General features: G+C 49.5%; 1 protein-coding gene across 3 annotated transcripts in view; it reads left to right on the plus strand.

The window, feature by feature from the left end:
• UPF2 (UPF2 regulator of nonsense mediated mRNA decay) overlaps positions 1 to 18,409 on the plus strand; it is a 224,149-nt gene that overhangs the window by 194,897 nt on the left and 10,843 nt on the right. For all 3 annotated transcript variants that reach the window (XM_075345277.1, XM_075345275.1, XM_075345276.1), the window contains exons 19-20: positions 1,263 to 1,430; positions 2,975 to 3,116. In XM_075345277.1, coding sequence (XP_075201392.1) covers positions 1,263 to 1,430; positions 2,975 to 3,116 — 310 coding nt within the window. The remainder of the gene's footprint in view (positions 1 to 1,262; positions 1,431 to 2,974; positions 3,117 to 18,409) is intronic.

Below are 18,409 nucleotides of genomic sequence, written 5' to 3' on the forward strand. Positions count from 1 at the left end.
CTTTGGGTTGTGTTGTCTTCTTTTGTTTCCCACCCATGGACTGCTTTAGGACGTCCCATGGTCCTGTGTCCCCCAATGAGGTGTTAGAGAAAAACGGATTTTTGTGCACTCACCGTAAAATCGTTTTCTCTTAGCCATCATTGGGGGACACAGCACCCACCCTGTTGCCCTGTTGGGCCTTGGTTCTCTCAGTACCTTATTTGGTTATGACTCTTTTTTTTCTCATGTTCCTCTGTTGAGAAGTTTTTACTGTTTTTTTTTCTCCTGCTTGTGTACTAAAACTGAGTTTGCCTGGCCCGGCCAGGGGGTGTATACTGCAGAGGAGGAGCTATGCTTTTGCATCTACTTAGTGTCTTCCTATGGATAGGCAGCATAACACCCATGGTCCTGTGTCCCCCAATGATGGATAAGAGAAAACTATTTTACGGTGAGTACACAAAAATCCGTTTTTTTTTCCTGTCTATTTTTAACTCTGTGCTTGCCATGTTAGTAATGGCTATGTCTGATATCTATCCATCACTAACCCCTGGGCTTGATGCCAGCTGTCACTTCACAGCTGACATAAACCCCTAAAGTATGACCCCAATTCCCACAGCACCAAGGCAATCTGTAAGTGTGGGGCAACGCAAATTTTGCAATACTGCTTTACCTTGGCTAGTTATCAAAAATAGAGCGGAGCCCACACTTTTTTTTTTTTTTTTTATATATATATACATTAATTTGAAAAAAAAACAGCATGGGATCCCCTCTATTTTTGCTAACAGCCAAGGTAAAGCTGACAGATGAGGGATGCAGCCCGCAGCTATCTGGTTTACCCTATCTGTTTATCAAAAATAGGTGGCAGCCTACTTCTATTTACTCATTTATTTTATTCCCTATTCACATTTGTTTGCAAAGCAGTTGTCCCCTTTTGCTTTTTTTTTTTTTTTTTTTTTTTTTTTTTGCAGCCCCCTGGCCCTTACCACAACTATTTTACAGCACACAAGTCTAATTCTTCATTGACTTATATGCTGTTCGGCATCCAAGTCCTGAACCAGACTTTAAAGTCCAGACGGACCCAAACTTTCACGTGTCTGCTCATCTCTAGTAGGGCCTTTTATATATTTAATAGTGAAACTAAGAAATGGCTGAATGCACTTTTGGTAACGGATTGACAGATGAAGAATGTTCCATACTTGCATTTTATTTGTTTTTCCAGTCTATGTATCCTCTGTTATTCAGTAAAATTATGATTTGCTTTGGTTTTCTCTGCATAATTGTAGCAGCGTACTGGAGAATCTGTGAAAGTGCATCAACTGGACGTTGCAATTCCCCTACAGCTTAAAAGTCAGCTAAAGAAAGGACCAACATTGGCAAGTGGGGAAGGAGAGACTGAGTGCGGAGACACAATGCCGTTTGTAATGCTGACAAGGAGAGGCAACAAGCGCCAGGCAAGTGTTATGTCAAGTGTTAAGACACCGTCACACTACGATATATCGAACGATATGTCGTCGGGGTCATGGAATTTGTGACGCACATCCGGCATCGTTAGAGATGTCGTAGCGTGTGACACCTCTGAACGACTGTTAACGAGCAAAAATACTCACCTGATCGTTGACTCGTCCATTTTCATAATGTCGTTCCTCCTTCTGCTCGCCGGTTGTTCGTCGTTCCTGAGGCAGCACACATCGCTACATGTGACACCCCCGGAAAGACTAACACAGCTTACCTGTGTCCCGCCGGAAATGAGAAAGGAAGGAGGTGGGCGGGGTGTTCCGGCCGCTCATCGACGCCCCTCCGCTTCTATTGGGCGGCCGCTGTGTGACGCCGAACGTCCCACCCCCTTCAGGAAGAGGATGTTCGCCGCCCACAGCGACGTTGTTAGGGAGGTAATTACGTGTGATGGGGGTTAACGACATTGTGCGCCACAGGCAACAAATTGCCCGTGACGCACAAACGACGGGGGCGGGTGCGATCGTACAATATATCGTAGCGTGTAAAGCCACCTTTAGAAGTTGGCATTCAAGATGGAAATTCAGCAAATGGGTATTCCAGCTGTACTTATGTATTGAGAGGTGAGCAGGGCTTGTCACCTCACTTCCACAGATACCTGCCAAGCCATTTGTGCGATCGGCCAGTATTGAGTACCTTCCCTATACTAGTGAATTGACCTGCTCAATAGGACCAGTCCGCGATACCGGTCTTCGCTCACTCATGAGACCTGGCATATATCAGTAGATGCAAGTGAGCAGAGGTGCAATACTTTAACAAAGGTAGCATTTGACGAGGAGGAGTGAGGAAAGGATGGGAGGGGGGTGACAATGATGACAAAAGTCGGCCACCTGTGGATATAGGTTAAGCTGTTGGTGTATGTCTAAAATTAGTTTTTGAGACTTTGATAAAAGTAAAGGATAGATAGAATAGTCACTGAGATAATCAAGCTGGGAGCAATCATTTTGGTTACTATCTTGTAAATGAGACAGAAATTGTACCTGAAATACTATGGAGAAATTGTGCAGTAAATCAGATGGAAGACTAGAGGAGGTTTCATTTCCTGACTCCTGATCCATCGGTGGATAAAACACTCACAGTATTGTGTTACCGATTCTAGGTTCTTTCTGGTAATCTGCAGTCCTGGCAAATACTCTGCACATCAATGCTAATCTCTTCTACCAAGTATTATTTACTGAAACGGAAACAGATCTCTGATAATATAATCAATGGCGGGGATTACAGAATCACCGCACATCTTTGTTCTTCGTCCAAAACGTAGATGGTCTACAGTGATGTTAGGAGAACTGCAATAAAACCCCTCTGTTGTTTTAATAATTGGTCCTAAGTAATGTTCTGGAGGCATTATTCAGAATCAATAGTGGTCTTTGTGTTTTAATGCTCATACATGGCATAACCAGATCTAAAGTAGAATGCTATGTGAATTTTTGCCGGAGTGTAGTGCGGTTCAATAATTGTCTGTTCTTTGTTTGTGTCTCCACAGTTTAAGATTCTGAATGTGCCCATGTCTTCACAATTAGCTGCAAATCACTGGAGTCAGCAGCAAGCAGAGCAAGAAGAAAGAATGAGGATGAAGAAGCTCACTCTAGACATCAATGAACGTCAGGAGCAGGAGGATTATCAAGGTAAGGGTTAATTAATTGGTCTTGGTTAGCAGAAGACCATACATGGGGCCATCCTGTTTGTTTTTTTTTTTTTTCCTTTAAAAAGTCAAGGGTGCATGTTTTTAGGATAGTTGATTATCACGTTTGGCAGTTTTACATTTACACCACCATATATGTGGTTATTGAACCATTTGAGTTTTCTTCGGCGCTCCATTGGGAGACCCAGACTATTGGGGTGTATAGCTACTGCCTCCGGAGGCCACACAAAGCATTACACTAAAAAGTGTAAGGCCCCTCCCCTTCTGGCTATACACCCCCCGTGGGATCACGGCTGCTCAGTTTTCAAGCTTTGTGCGAAGGAGGTCAGACATCCACGCATAGCTCCACTGTTTAGTCAGCAGTAGCTGCTGACTATATCGGATGGAAGAAAAGAGGGCCCATACTAGGGCCCCCAGCATGCTCCCTTCTCACCCCACTTTCGTTGGCGGTGTTTGTTAAGGTTGAGGTACCCATTGCGGGTACGGAGGCTGGAGCCCACATGCTGTTTTCCTTCTCCATCCCCCTGAGGGCTCTGGTGAAGTGGGATCTTACCGGCCTCCAGACTCTGAGGCCGGGCTCCATCCACAGACCCGGAGATCCTGCTGGATACGGAGCTGGGTACCATCAGGGACAAGGCCCTGCAACATTCAGGTACTCTGTGTCCCCGTGCAGACAGGCACAGACACACTCCAGCGTTGCTGGGCGTTCTAGTGCGCCGGGGACAGTGGCGCTGTGCGCCTGGGTTTTACTCACGGCAGCTTAGCTGAGTGAGTTTATGTGGGGAACTACCGCGCCGGCCGCCATGGAGACAGCGGCGCGGCTGAGACTTGTAGTGCGCCGGGGACTTCGCGCCGACCGTGCTTTTACGACGGCAGCGCTGATAAATCTAGTCCCCGGCTTCTGTGGCCTAGTTACGTTCGTTCCCGCCCCCAGCCCTGTCAGTCAGGGCAGGGGAGAGACGCTGTACAATAGCAGCGCCGAGGGCTGGAGTCTTATTTACATACTCCAGCCCTCTCACTGGGCACAGTAGGACGCCAGTTTCCCGCTCGTTGTCTGCACACGCCCACGGGCCCGCCCCTCTTCACAGGACGCCGGCAGCCATTCCTGCACGCAGTCTGAGCTGGAGAACGGACATAGCCCTGGGAGACCCAGACAGGGGATTCTGGCGACCACACACCCGCTATTAGGCGGGCGGTAAGCAGCACCTAAGTGCTGACCCCACTAGTGCCACAGTGTTGTTTTGTGTACTTTTGTTTGTACATATATATATATATTGCACTGTACGGTCGCTTCTTGGCTTATACCCCTATATTGCTCTGAGGAGACAACAGCATGTCATCCGCAAAAAGCAAGGGTGCCAAGGCACGGGCTTCATATGCTGCCTGTACCGCATGTGGGGCTGATCTACCGGCAGGTTCCACTGACCCCCATTGTGTGCAATGTTCGGTCCCTGTGCCACTTCGTCAGCCGGAGTCTATGCTAGTAGTGGCCCAGGCAGAGACGCCTGTGTACCCTGCCCCGGTGACGGGGACAGAGTTTGCAGTTTTTGCTGATAAGATGTCTGTGACTATGACAAAAATTCTAGAAACCTTGCAGTCCAGGCCGGTCACTCAGACCATGGGCACTGCTGATTCAGGTCCCCCTCAGTTGGAACTAATCCGTGCTCCAAGGGGGTCCCAGACATCACAGGCTGAAGGCTCGGACTCGGACGACAGTCCCAGGCAGCCTAAGCGAGCTCGCTGGGAGAGACACTCGGCGTCATCACGCTGGTCAGGGTCTCAGCGAGAGGATTCTCTGTATGATGAGACAGAAATAGGTGATCAGGAGTCTAATCCTGAGACTGCTCTCAACCTGGATACCCCTGATGGTGACGCCATGGTGAATGATCTTATAGCGGCCATCAATAGACTGCTGGATATTTCTCCTCCAGCGGAGGAGGCAGCAGCACAGCAGGAGAAATTCCATTTTAGGTATCCCAAACGTAAAGTGAGCTCTTTTCTGGACCACGCGGACTTCAGAGAAGCAGTCCAGAAACACCATGCTTCTCCAGACAAGCGTTTCTCCAAACGTCTTAAGGATACCCGTTATCCCTTTCCCCCTGACGTGGTCAAACGCTGGACCCAGTGTCCAAAGGTGGACCCCCCAATCTCCAGGCTTGCGGCTAGATCCATAGTTGCAGTGGAAGATGGGGCTTCACTTAAAGATGCCAATGACAGACAGATGGACCTCTGGTTGAAATCTGTCTATGAAGCTATCGGTGCGTCGTTTGCTCCAGCATTCGCAGCCGTGTGGGCACTCCAAGCTATTTCAGCTGGTCTGGCGCAGGTGGACTCGATTATACGTCCATCAGTGCCGCAAGTGGCGTCCTTGACCTCGCAAATGTCTGCGTTTGCAACTTACGCTATCAATGCGGTCTTGGACTCTACCAGCCGTACGTCAATGGCGTCCGCCAACTCGGTGGTTTTACGCAGAGCCTTATGGTTAAAAGAATGGAAAGCAGATTCTGCTTCCAAAAAATGCTTAACCAGTTTGCCATTATCTCAAGACAGGCTGTTTGGTGAGCAATTGGCGGAAATCATTAAACAGTCCAAGGGTAAGGACTCTTCCTTACCCCAGCCCAGATCAAGCAAACCTCAGCAGTGGAAGGGACAGTCGAGGTTTCGGTCCTTTCGAGGTTCGGGTAGGACTCAATTCTCCTCGTCCAAAAGGACTCAGAAGGAGCAGAGGAGCTCAGATTCCTGGCGGACTCACTCACGTCCAAAGAAAGCAGCCGGAGGAACCGCTTCCAAGCCGGCTGCCTCATGACTTTCGGCCTCCTCCCTCCGCATCCTCGGTCGGTGGCAGGCTCTCCCGCTTTTGCGGCATTTGGCTGCCACAGGTCAAAGACCGGTGGGTAACAGACATTTTGTCTCACGGGTACCGGATAGAGTTCAGTTCTCGTCCTCCGTCTCGGTTCTTCAGAACTTCCCCACGTCCCGACCGAGCCGATGCTCTTCTGCAAGCGGTGTGCTCGCTAAGGGCAGAGGTAGTGGTGATCCCTGTTCCTCTTCAGGAAAGAGGTCAGGGTTTTTACTCCAATCTATTTGTGGTGCCAAAAAAGGACGGCTCTTTCCGTCCTGTTCTGGACCTAAAACTGCTCAACAAGCACGTGAAAACCAGGCGGTTCCGGATGGAATCCCGCCGCTCCGTCATTGCCTCGATGTCTCAAGGAGATTTCCTAGCATCAATAGACATCAAAGATGCTTATCTCCACGTGCCGATTGCTCCAGAGCACCAGCGTTTTCTACGCTTCGTTATAGGAAACGAACATTTTCAGTTCATAGCCCTGCCGTTTGGTCTGGCGACAGCCCCACGGGTTTTCACCAAGGTCATGGCAGCAGTGGTAGCAGTCTTGCACTCTCAGGGACACTCGGTGATCCCTTACTTGGACGATCTACTTGTCAAGGCACCCTCTCAAGAGGCATGCCAACACAGCCTGAACGTTGCGCTGGAGACTCTCCAGACTTTCGGGTGGATCATCAACTTTTCAAAGTCAAATCTGTCACCGACCCAATCACTAACATATCTTTGCATGGAGTTTCATACTCTCTCAGCGACAGTGAAGCTTCCGATGGACAAGCAGCGTTCACTACAGACAGGGGTGCATTCTCTCCTTCAAGGCCAGTCGCACCCCTTAAGACGCCTCATGCACTTCCTGGGGAAGATGGTGGCAGCAATGGAGGCAGTCCCGTTTGCGCAGTTTCATCTGCGCCCACTTCAATGGGACATTCTCCGCCAATGGGACGGGAAGTCGACGTCCTTGGACAGGAAAGTCTCCCTTTCCCAGACGGCCAAGGACTCTCTTCAATGGTGGCTTCTTCCCACCTCATTATCACAAGGAAGGTCCTTCCTACCCCCATCCTGGGCGGTGGTTACGACAGACGCGAGTCTGTCAGGGTGGGGAGCAGTTTTTCTCCACCACAGGGCTCAGGGTACGTGGACTCAGCAGGAGTCCTCCCTTCAGATCAATGTTCTGGAAATCAGGGCAGTGTATCTTGCCCTACAAGCCTTTCAGCAGTGGCTGAAAGGAAAGCAGATCCGAATTCAGTCGGACAACTCCACAGCGGTGGCATACATCAACCACCAAGGCGGGACACGCAGTCGGCAAGCCTTCCAGGAAGTCCGGCGGATTCTGATGTGGGTGGAAGCCACGGCCTCCACCATATCCGCAGTTCACATCCCCGGCGTAGAAAACTGGGAAGCGGACTTCCTCAGTCGCCAGGGTATGGACGCAGGGGAATGGTCCCTTCACCCGGACGTGTTTCAGGAAATCTGTCGCCGCTGGGGAAGGCCGGACGTCGATCTAATGGCGTCCCGGCACAACAACAAGGTCCCAACTTTCATGGCACGGTCTCGCGATCACAGAGCTCTGGCGGCAGACGCCTTAGTGCAAGATTGGTCGCAGTTCCAACTGCCCTATGTGTTTCCCCCTCTGGCACTCTTGCCCAGAGTGCTACGCAAGATCAGGTCCGATTGCCGCCGCGCCCTGCTCGTCGCCCCAGACTGGCCGAGAAGGTCGTGGTATCCGGATCTGTGGCATCTCACGGTCGACCAACCGTGGGCGCTACCAGACCGGCCAGACTTACTGTCACAAGGGCCGTTTTTCCATCTGAATTCTGCGGCCCTGAACCTGACTGTGTGGCCATTGAGTCATGGATACTAGCATCTTCAGGATTATCTCAAGGGGTCGTGGCCACCATGAGACAGGCTAGGAAGCCCACGTCTGCTAAGATCTACCACAGAACGTGGAAGATTTTCTTATCCTGGTGCTCGGCACAGGGAGTGTCCCCCTGGCCATTTGCATTGCCTACTTTTCTTTCCTTCCTGCAATCTGGTTTGGAAAAAGGCTTATCGCTCGGCTCCCTTAAAGGGCAAGTCTCAGCGCTATCGGTATTTTTTCAAAAGCGTCTAGCACGACTTCCTCAGGTACGCACGTTCCTGCAGGGGGTTTGTCACATCGTCCCTCCGTACAAACGGCCGTTAGATCCATGGGATCTGAACAGGGTACTAGTTACTCTCCAGAAGCCGCCCTTCGAGCCTCTGAAAGATGTTTCACTTTCTCGGCTCTCACAGAAAGTGGCCTTTCTGGTAGCGGTCACGTCTCTTCGGAGGGTATCCGAGCTGGCAGCGCTGTCATCCAAAGCTCCCTTCCTGGTTTTTCACCAGGACAAGGTAGTGCTGCGCCCGATTCAGGAGTTTCTCCCTAAGGTGGTATCCTCTTTTCATCTCAATCAGGATATCTCCTTGCCTTCCTTTTGTCCTCATCCAGTTCATAGGTATGAAAAGGATTTGCATTTGTTGGATCTCGTGAGAGCACTCAGAATCTACATTTCCCGCACGGCGCCCCTGCGCCGCTCGGATGCACTCTTTGTCCTTGTCGCTGGTAAGCGCAAAGGATCGCAGGCTTCCAAATCCACCCTGGCTCGATGGATCAAGGAACCAATTCTTGAAGCCTACCGTTCTGCTGTGCTTCTGGTTCCATCAGGGCTGAAGGCCCATTCTACCAGAGCCGTGGGTGCGTCCTGGGCATTACGACACCAGGCTACGGCTCAACAGGTGTGCCAGGCAGCTACCTGGTCGAGTCTGCACACTTTCACCAAACATTATCAGGTGCATACCTACGCTTCGGCGGACGCCAGCCTAGGTAGAAGAGTCCTGCAGGCGGCGGTTGCCTCCTCGTAGGAGAGGGCTGTTTTGCAGCTCTAACTTGAGGTATTACTTTACCCACCCAGGGACTGCTTTTGGACGTCCCAATAGTCTGGGTCTCCCAATGGAGCGCCGAAGAAGAAGGGAATTTTGTTACTTACCGTAAATTCCTTTTCTTCTAGCTCCAATTGGGAGACCCAGCACCCGCCCTGTTTCCTTCGGGATTTTTGGTTTTTTCGGGTACACATGTTGTTCGTGTTGAACGGTTTCAGTTCTCCGATGTTACTTCGGATTGAATTTGTTTAAACCAGTTATTGGCTTTCCTCCTTCTTGCTTTAGCACTAAAACGGAGCAGCCGTGATCCCACGGGGGGTGTATAGCCAGAAGGGGAGGGGCCTTACACTTTTTAGTGTAATGCTTTGTGTGGCCTCCGGAGGCAGTAGCTATACACCCCAATAGTCTGGGTCTCCCAATTGGAGCTAGAAGAAAAGGAATTTACGGTAAGTAACAAAATTCCCTTCTTTCCAGACATCTGTCACTTTCCCAACTTTGGAGTCTTCAGAAAGAAGCCAGCATGGACCCAGCAATTAATATTAAAGAATTTTGCAGGCGCTCGGGATTCCTAATAAACTGGGAGACGTCAGCTCTGCTCCCTATCGATCTGCTCCCATCTAATTTCACTACTCTGGGGCTGCCAATTCAGACGGTGGATACATTTAAATATTTGGGGATAGTGGTTGGTGCCCGACCACGAGATTACTGTGCTCACAATCTGGAGCCGGTGTTAATTCAGTTTAGGAATAACATAGATGCTTTGTGTCGACTCCCGATGTCCCTTACTGGCCGAACTAATCTATTACACATGGTGCTGATTCCCAAACTTCTGTACCTTCTCCACAATGCCACGATATGGATCCATTGGAATTTTTTTTCGCAAAATCAATACTCTGTTTTGGGAACTCTTGTGGAAAAAACAGGCCAGAATTCATGTTGAGACTCTGCAGAGAGGGGAGGAGGAGGGGGGTCCGGCAGTCCGCAACCCATGGATTTATTATGTTGCGGCACAGGTGCAGCATTTTAGGGGATGGGGAAAAGATGAGGCATAAGACGTTGGGGGCAAATTAGTGAAGGGCCTTGCAAAATAGGGACACCCGGTGGCATTTTTGGATGCAGGATACTCTCCCAAAGCCCGACCACTACATCAAACATTAGCATTGCTGTACAAGTTATGGGATAGAGGGAAAGAGTTGCTGGGAATACCAGGAGTAACAGAATACTGGCCCTCGTGGCATAATCACGGACTAGTAGAGCTGCAGAAACTCCTGGGCTGGAGAATGTGGGTGAGTAGGGGTGTACATCTGCTGTCTCAGATACCTCAAAATAACGTACTTGAAAGTTTTGGACAGCTCCAAGCTGAATTTGGGAGCATAGTTCCTTCTACCAGTACACTCTGGCACACCTACAAGACACACATCATGGGGGTATTAATATAGGGCGGAATCGCACTCTTATGGACAGCTGACTGCTCCTACGGTATTATCTCTAGGTTATATACAGCCATGCTATCTAGGTACCTTGACCAATTCCCTTTGCAAGCTAGAGAAAAGTGGGAGAGGGACTTTGGCCCTATGATGGATAAGGAATGGGAAGATGTCCTGTCTCAGACTCCAAGCCTTGCTGTCTCTGAAAGCCAACAATTGTCGCAGCTATTTCTGCTGCATAGAGTGTACATGACACCTAGTCTATTACATAAGATGGGGATCCGAACAGATGATCTGTGTCCTAGGTGCAGGCGGGAGAATGCTAATCTGTTTCACATGATGTAATCTTGTGGGAATATCGAGGACTACTGGAGGGCAGTATTAGAACTGATCGGGCAGGTTTTTAATATATGTCTACAGCCAAGGCCTGTTACTGTACATGTATTCTGGGTCTCCCGGAGGGGGGATGGACTTGAGCTCGGTGGTGACGATTGGTATTACGCGTCTCTTATATGTGGTCAGGAAACTGTTGGTCTACCACTGGCTGGATTCGGCTCCTCCAGCCATCGAGGAACTTAGGGAAAGAGTTAATGCGGTACTTTGATTGGAGATTGGGGTATACCTGAAAAGAAATACATTGAAGAAGTTCCATAAGATCTGGGGGTGTGGTTGGATACTCTGGGTTTTCCCTTCTCGGCACTGCTGCAAGACAGTATGGAGGATTAGGTTCTTCTTCTCATAACTGAATAATATTATTGCTGGAACGAGGTGAACTGCGAATGGCTGGGACTTATGTGGTTGCTTTAAAAAATGTTGGTTAACTCATATTATGGGCAGTATATTGCAATGGAATACTTACTGTGTGACCTATACTGATGTGGGGTATAGACTGCAGGTGCACTGCTTATTGTATAATTTAGGTGTTGTTTCTTTGTCGCTCCATTGGGAGACCCAGACAATTGGGTGTATAGCTTCTGCCTCCGGAGGCCACACAAAGTATTACACTTTAAAAGTGTAACCCCTCCCCTCTGCCTATACACCCTCCCGTGCATCACGGGCTCCTCAGTTTTATGCTTTGTGTGGAAGGAGGCCTCTTCGTCCAGCAGGCCGGAGAAAGGCCAGAGGAACTCCTATGCGTGGCGGGCTAAGTCTCGCCCCCAAAAAGCCGCCGGAGGCAATGCCTCCAAGGCGGCCTCTTCATGACTCTCGGCATCCCCGAACCGCATCCTCGGTCGGTGGCAGGCTCTCCCGCTTTTGCGACGCCTGGTGGCCACATGTTCAAGACCGATGGGTGAGAGACATTCTGTCTCACGGTTACAGGATAGAGTTCAGCTCTCGTCCTCCGTCTCGTTTCTTCAGAACCTCTCCGCCCCCCGATCGGGCCGACGCACTTTTTCAGGCGGTGGACGCTCTGAAGACAGAAGGAGTTGTGATCCCTGTTCCCCCTCAGGAACATGGTCGCGGCTTTTACTCCAACTTGTTCGTGGTGCCAAAAAAGGACGGTTCATTCCGTCCCGTTCTGGACCTCAAACTACTCAACAGACATGTGAGCACCAGACTGTTTCGGATGGAATCTCTCCCGCTCGGTCATCGCATCGATGTCACAAGGAGACTTCCTAGCATCGATCGACATCAAGGATGCTTATCTCCATGTGCCGATCGCACCCGAACATCAACGTTTCTTGCGTTTCGCCATCGGGGACGAACACCTTCAGTTCGTGGCATTGCCTTTCGGCCTAGCGACAGCCCCACGGGTGTTCACCAAGGTCATGGCATCCGTTGTGGCGGTCCTACACTCTCAGGGCCACTCGGTGATTCCCTACTTAGACGATCTCCTAGTCAGGGCACCTTCTCAGGTGGCGTGTCAACACAGCCTTACCGTCGCTCTGGCGACTCTCCAGCAGTTCGGGTGGATCATCAACTTCCCGAAATCCAAGTTGACACCGACCCAATCACTGACTTACCTCGGGATGGAGTTTCATACACAGTCAGCGGTAGTCAAGCTACCGCTGGACAAACAGCTTTCTCTGCAGGCAGGGGTGCAATCACTTCTTCGGGGTCAGTCACACCCCTTAAGGCGCCTCATGCACTTCCTGGGGGAGATGGTGGCAGTAATGGAGGCAGTGCCCTTCGCGCAATTCCATCTGCGGCCACTCCAGTGGGACATTCTCCGCAAATGGGACAGGAGGTCGACTTCCCTCGACAAGAACGTCTCCCTTTCCCTTGCAACCAAGACGTCTCTTCAGTGGTGGCTCCTTCCCAATTCTCTATCGCAAGGAAAATCCTTCCTACCCCCAACCTGGGCTGTGGTCACCACGGACGCGAGCCTCTCAGGGTGGGGAGCGGTTTTTCTCCACCACAGGGCTCAGGGAACCTGGACTCCGGTAGAGTCATCCCTTCACATCAATATTCTGGATATAAGGGCAGTGTATCTAGCCCTATTGGCTTTCCATCGGTGGCTGGAGGGCAGGCAGATCCGTATCCAGTCGGACAACGCCACTGCCGTCACATACATCAACCACCAAGGCGGCACTCGCAGTCGTCAAGCCTTCCAGGAAGTCCGACGGATTCTGCAGTGGGTGGAAGCCACAGCCTCCACCATCCAGGAAGTCCGACGGATTCTGCAGTGGGTGGAAGCCACAGCCTCCACCATCTCCGCAGTTCACATCCCGGGCGTAGAAAACTGGGAAGCAGATTTTCTCAGTCGTCAGGGCATGGACGCGGGGGAATGGTCTCTTCACCCAGACGTGTTTCGAGAGATCTGTCACCGCTGGGGAACGCCGGACGTCGATCTTATGGCGTCACGGCACAACTACAAAGTCCCGGCATTCATGGCCCGGTCTCAAGATCACAGAGCTCTGGCGGCGGACGCATTAGTTCAGGATTGGTCGCAGTTTCGACTACCTTATTTATTTCCTCCTCTGGCGATGCTGCCCAGAGTGTTGCGCAAGATCAGGTCCGACTGCCGTCGCGCCATCCTCGTCGCCCCAGATTGGCCGAGGCGGTCGTGGTACCCGGATCTGTGGCATCTCACGGTGGGTCAACCGTGGGCGCTTCCAGACCGCCCAGACTTGCTGTCACAAGGGCCGTTTTTCCATCTGAATTCTGCGGCCCTCAACCTGACTGTGTGGCCATTGAGTCCTGGCTCCTAGCGTCTTCAGGGTTATCTCAAGATGTCATTGCCACCATGAGACAGGCCAGGAAGCCAACGTCCGCCAAGATCTATTACAGGTCTTGGAGGATCTTCTTATCCTGGTGCGCTGATAACGGTTTTACTCCCTGGCCTTTTGCCTTACCCACTTTTTTCTTTCATTCCTTCAATCCGGAATGGACAAGGGTTTGTCACTCGGTTCTCTCAAGGGACAAGTATCGGCGCTATCCGTATTTTTTCAAAAGCGTCTGGCCAAGCTTCCGCAGGTCCGCACGTTTCTGCAGGGAGTTTGCCACATAGTCCCACCTTTCAAGCGTCCGCTGGAACCCTGGGATCTTAACAGGGTGCTATCGGCTCTTCAGAAACCACCTTTCGAGCTGCTGCGGGATGTCTCTTTATCACGTCTTTCGCAGAAGGTGGCATTTCTAGTGGCAGTTACATCACTCCGTAGAGAGTCGGAGCTGGCAGCTTTGTCATGCAAGGCCCCCTTCCTGGTTTTTCACCAGGATAAGGTGGTTCTGCGTCCTGTTCCGGAATTTCTCCCTAAGGTGGTATCTCCTTTTCATCTCAATCAGGATATCTCCTTACCTTCATTTTGCCCTAATCCAATTCACCAATGTGAAAAGGATTTGCACTCATTAGATCTAGTGAGAGCACTACGGTTCTACGTGTCTCGCACGGCGCCCCTCCGCCGTTCAGAGGCGCTCTTTGTCCTTGTCGCTGGCCAGCGTAAGGGTTCGCAGGCTTCCAAGTCAACCTTGGCTCGGTGGATCAAGGAACCGATTCTTGAAGCCTACCGTTCTTCTGGGCTTCCGCTTCTTTCGGGGCTGAAAGCCCATTCTACCAGAGCCGTGGGTGCGTCCTGGGCATTGCGGCACCGGGCTACGGCTCAGCAGGTGTGTCAGGCAGCTACCTGGTCTAGTCTGCACACTTTCAAGAAACACTATCAGGTGCATACCTATGCTTCGGCAGACGCCAGTCTAGGTAGGCGAGTCCTTCAGGCGGCGGTTGCCCACCTGTAAGAGGAGGGTCGTTTCGGCTCTTTATCGAGGTATTCTTTTACCCACCCAGGGACTGCTTTTGGACGTCCCAATTGTCTGGGTCTCCCAATGGAGCGGCAAAGAAGAAGGGAATTTTGTTTACTTACCGCAAATTCCTTTTCTTCTAGCTCCTATTGGGAGACCCAGCACCCGCCCCTGTTCCCTTCGGGCTGGTTGTTCTTTTGTGTACACATGTTGTTCATGTTGAATTGTTCTTTTGGTTCATGGTTTTCAGTTCTCCGAACATCCTTCGGATTGAATTTACCCTAGACCAATTTATAAGTTTTCTCCTTCCTGCTTTTGCACCAAAACTGAGGAGCCCGTGATGCACGGGAGGGTGTATAGGCAGAGGGGAGGGGTTACACTTTTGAGTGTAATACTTTGTGTGGCCTCCGGAGGCGGAAGCTATACACCCAATTGTCTGGGTCTCCCAATAGGAGCTAGAAGAAAAGGAATTTACGGTAAGTAAACAAAATTCCCTTCTTTTGTGACTGAATACGGTCTTTCTTTTCTCCGTACTGTTCTAACAGGGAAATACTGTTATCTATGTTATGTAATTTTGTCGATAAAAAAAATGAACCTGATTATAAAAAAAAAAGCTAACATGTCAACACTATTGGATTGCTTTCCAGCCTTGCCATCATCACATTAATATACTGGCCTTCATTACCAGTGGTCTAAAGTGCGGGTGTAGTGTACTGTAATGATGACACTGATATAAAAACAAAAAATGTGCCCGTAATCCATAGTATTAAATATATCACCGATTGGAGTAACAGACTGTGTATGACACTAAGGTCTACATTCACATAATATATACTACTAAAAAAAAATAGTCAATAATAGTTAAAATGTAATCGATAAAAAAGATTTGAAAAACTGCCACCACTAAAATTTTCAAAATATTGGGAACTATAAAGTAGTCCCTAGTCTGGACTTTACCTGAACGGCACCCTCTTGGAAATATGGAACCTGCACTAAACGTCGGTCGACCCTTTGCATGCCCTGATCAGTCTTAGCATGAAAAGGGTCCAAAGGAAATGGGAATGGAAGATAAGAGAAAATGACCACCATGAAAATTGTACATTGGAACCTTGGTTAACGAGAACAATCCGTTCTGGGAGTGTGCTTGTAAACCAAGTTACTCGTCTAGCAAAGCAAGATTTCCCATAGGAAATCATTGCAACACAGACAGTTTGTTCCACACATTGTTTAATGTCCCATCCTGGTCCCCTATTGTGCCATTCCACACATGCACAAACACACACAAACACATGCGCGCACACACACATATTATGCTCGCCTTCCTTTTCGTTCCATCGCCGGCCTCCTGGTTCTTGTAATTCGCCTGTACAGGATGTGTATCGGGTAACCATCATGACTATGGAGGAACTTCTGCTGCCTTTGAGAAGCGGCTGACAGAGGAAGTTCCTCCCTCGTCGCAAAGGTTACCTGATATATATCCTGTAGCGGCGAACTACAAGAACCGGGAGGCCGGCGATGGAACAGAAGGTAAGGTGAGCATAATATTTGTGTGGGTTTGTGTGGACTGCAAGAGCGGGTCAGAGCCCGGTGGAAGTATGGAACCGGAAAGGTGTGCGGTGAGTATTTTACTTGTATGGCAAAGCTTGCTCGTAAACTGAGTTACAAATTTACAGCAAGCTTTGCTCGTATAGCGAAATACTCGTAAACCGGGTTACTCGTTAACCGAGGTTCCACTGTATAGGTAAGAATGAAGTTCACATCTCCCAAAAGAGTCACTACGAACTGAAGTTTCTTAGGGCAACACCAAAGACTAACATGAGTAAATATTCACGAAAATCCACTACTCTCCCTATTCTGTTCCTGAACTAGACCCTACCTGGCTGTGTGAGCCAGCTCCCTCTTGTACGCAATACATCACCCACTCTCCACGCAGCTTGTCCCTACTTAGGAAAGTGTTCAGATAAACTGAAGAGAGAGACTACTTGTTTGTAAATGACTGTACAATAAATAAATGAGACTATTTAATAATTATATTAATCAATAGGCCCAAATATTATGTGTATATTTTGTGAATGTAATCCATACCAGCTGTAGTTTACTTTATTGCTTTTTATCCATGTAAAAAAGGGGCTATAAAACACCACTGGATGTCTTAGATTTTTCCTGTGCTTGACATTCAAGAGAAGAACATCCCTTATTTTCCTTATGGTGATGAATCACACGTGGTAATTTTTTTTCTTGCGGCCTTAGTGGAACGTTTCTTCTTGATAGTTTTCTTCTAAATTCATAAATTCCACCAGAATCAATGTGAGAAATGCTGTTTGACATGGATTTGGACGTATTCCCAAAACTGATTCTAGCTGTCAAGTCTAATCCTTGTTTTACTACTTGCTGTCTGCTCTATATATTGTAAGAGACCTCTTTTAAAGAAATTATGAAGAAACACGTTAACGGGGTTTTCTTATGAGAACTAGTTATCACCTATCCAGGTGATAGGTGATGACTTGTGGTTCGGTGGAGATCTGACTACTACGGACCCACACAGATGGTCAGGTAAGGGCTCTATTAGTCCAGTTTCCATGCGTAACCCCTTCTCCATCCATTCCCTATGGGGTTGTAGAATGCTGCACTGTTCTTTTTCCAGCAGACCCATAGAGAATAGCTGGAGTGGTTGTCAGGTGTCTGATCTGCCACGCCATTTTGGAGCGGTGATAAGTACCTCATAAATATTTCCCAATTTGCTAGTTAAGCTGGTGTCACACTAAACGACAGCGACAACGACGTCGCTGTTACGTCACCATTTTCGGTGACGTAACAGCGACCTTGTAAGTCGCTGTTATGATCGCTGCTTAGCTGTCAAACACAGCAGAAGCAGCGATCATAAGGTCGCTGTGCTACATGTTCAGAGAGCAGGGAGCCACGCTTAGCGCTGGCTCTTTGCTCTCCTGCAGCACACATCGGGTTAATTAACCCGATGTGTGCTGCAGCTACATGTCACAGTTCAGAGAGCAGGGAGCCGCGCTTAGCGCTGGCTCCTTGCTCTCCTGCAGCACACATCGGGTTAATTAACCCGATGTGTGCTGCAGCTACATGTCACAGTGCAGAGAGCAAGGAGCCGCGCACACTGCTTAGCGCTGGCTCCTTGCTCTCCTTGCTACAGTATACATCGGGTTAATTACCCGATGCGTACTGCAGCCACATGTCACAGTGCAGGAGCCGGCGCTGGCAGCAAGAGCGGAGGCTGGTAACCAGCGTAAACATCGGGTAACCAGGGAAAGGTCTTCCCTTGGTTACCCGATGTTTACGCTGGTTACAGCTTACCGCAGCTGCCAGTGCCGGCTCCTGATCGCTTCATTTCGTCGCTCTCTCGCTGTCACACACAGCGATGTGTGTGTCACAGCGGGAGAGTGACGACCAAAAAATGAAGCTGGACATTCAGCAACGACCGGCGACCTCACAGCAGGGGCCAGGTCGTTGCTGGATGTCACACACAGCGACAGCGACGGGACGTCGCTGCAACGTCACAGAAAATGGTGACGTAGCAGCGACGTCGTTGTCGTCGTCGTTATGTGTGACACCAGCTTTAGTGTAAATCACAGCAGTGGGGCTCCCATTGATCAGCACATTATCTCCTACCCAGTGGCTAGGTGGTAACTTGTTTTCACCGGGCAATCCGACAAGCTAGATCCTGCCAGACGTTTCTGACTTATCCTATGCATATACCATGAGTGTCTAGACACGGAATACCTTTTTATGATTGTCTTTTTTTTTTTTTTGGTAATTCACAATTGATTAAGTAAAATTTGTAGCCAGCAGGACACATGATTTTTATTCCGGTATTGCTGACTGATGGTTGAGAGGTGTCACAAGGCAAATGTGTATGAATATGGATGGATAAACGTCACAAACTTTGGCAAATTGTGTGGGAAGCAT

This window comes from Anomaloglossus baeobatrachus, chromosome 4, assembly GCF_048569485.1.
Source record: "Anomaloglossus baeobatrachus isolate aAnoBae1 chromosome 4, aAnoBae1.hap1, whole genome shotgun sequence".
In the NCBI taxonomy this organism is placed as follows: Eukaryota; Metazoa; Chordata; class Amphibia; order Anura; family Aromobatidae; genus Anomaloglossus; species Anomaloglossus baeobatrachus.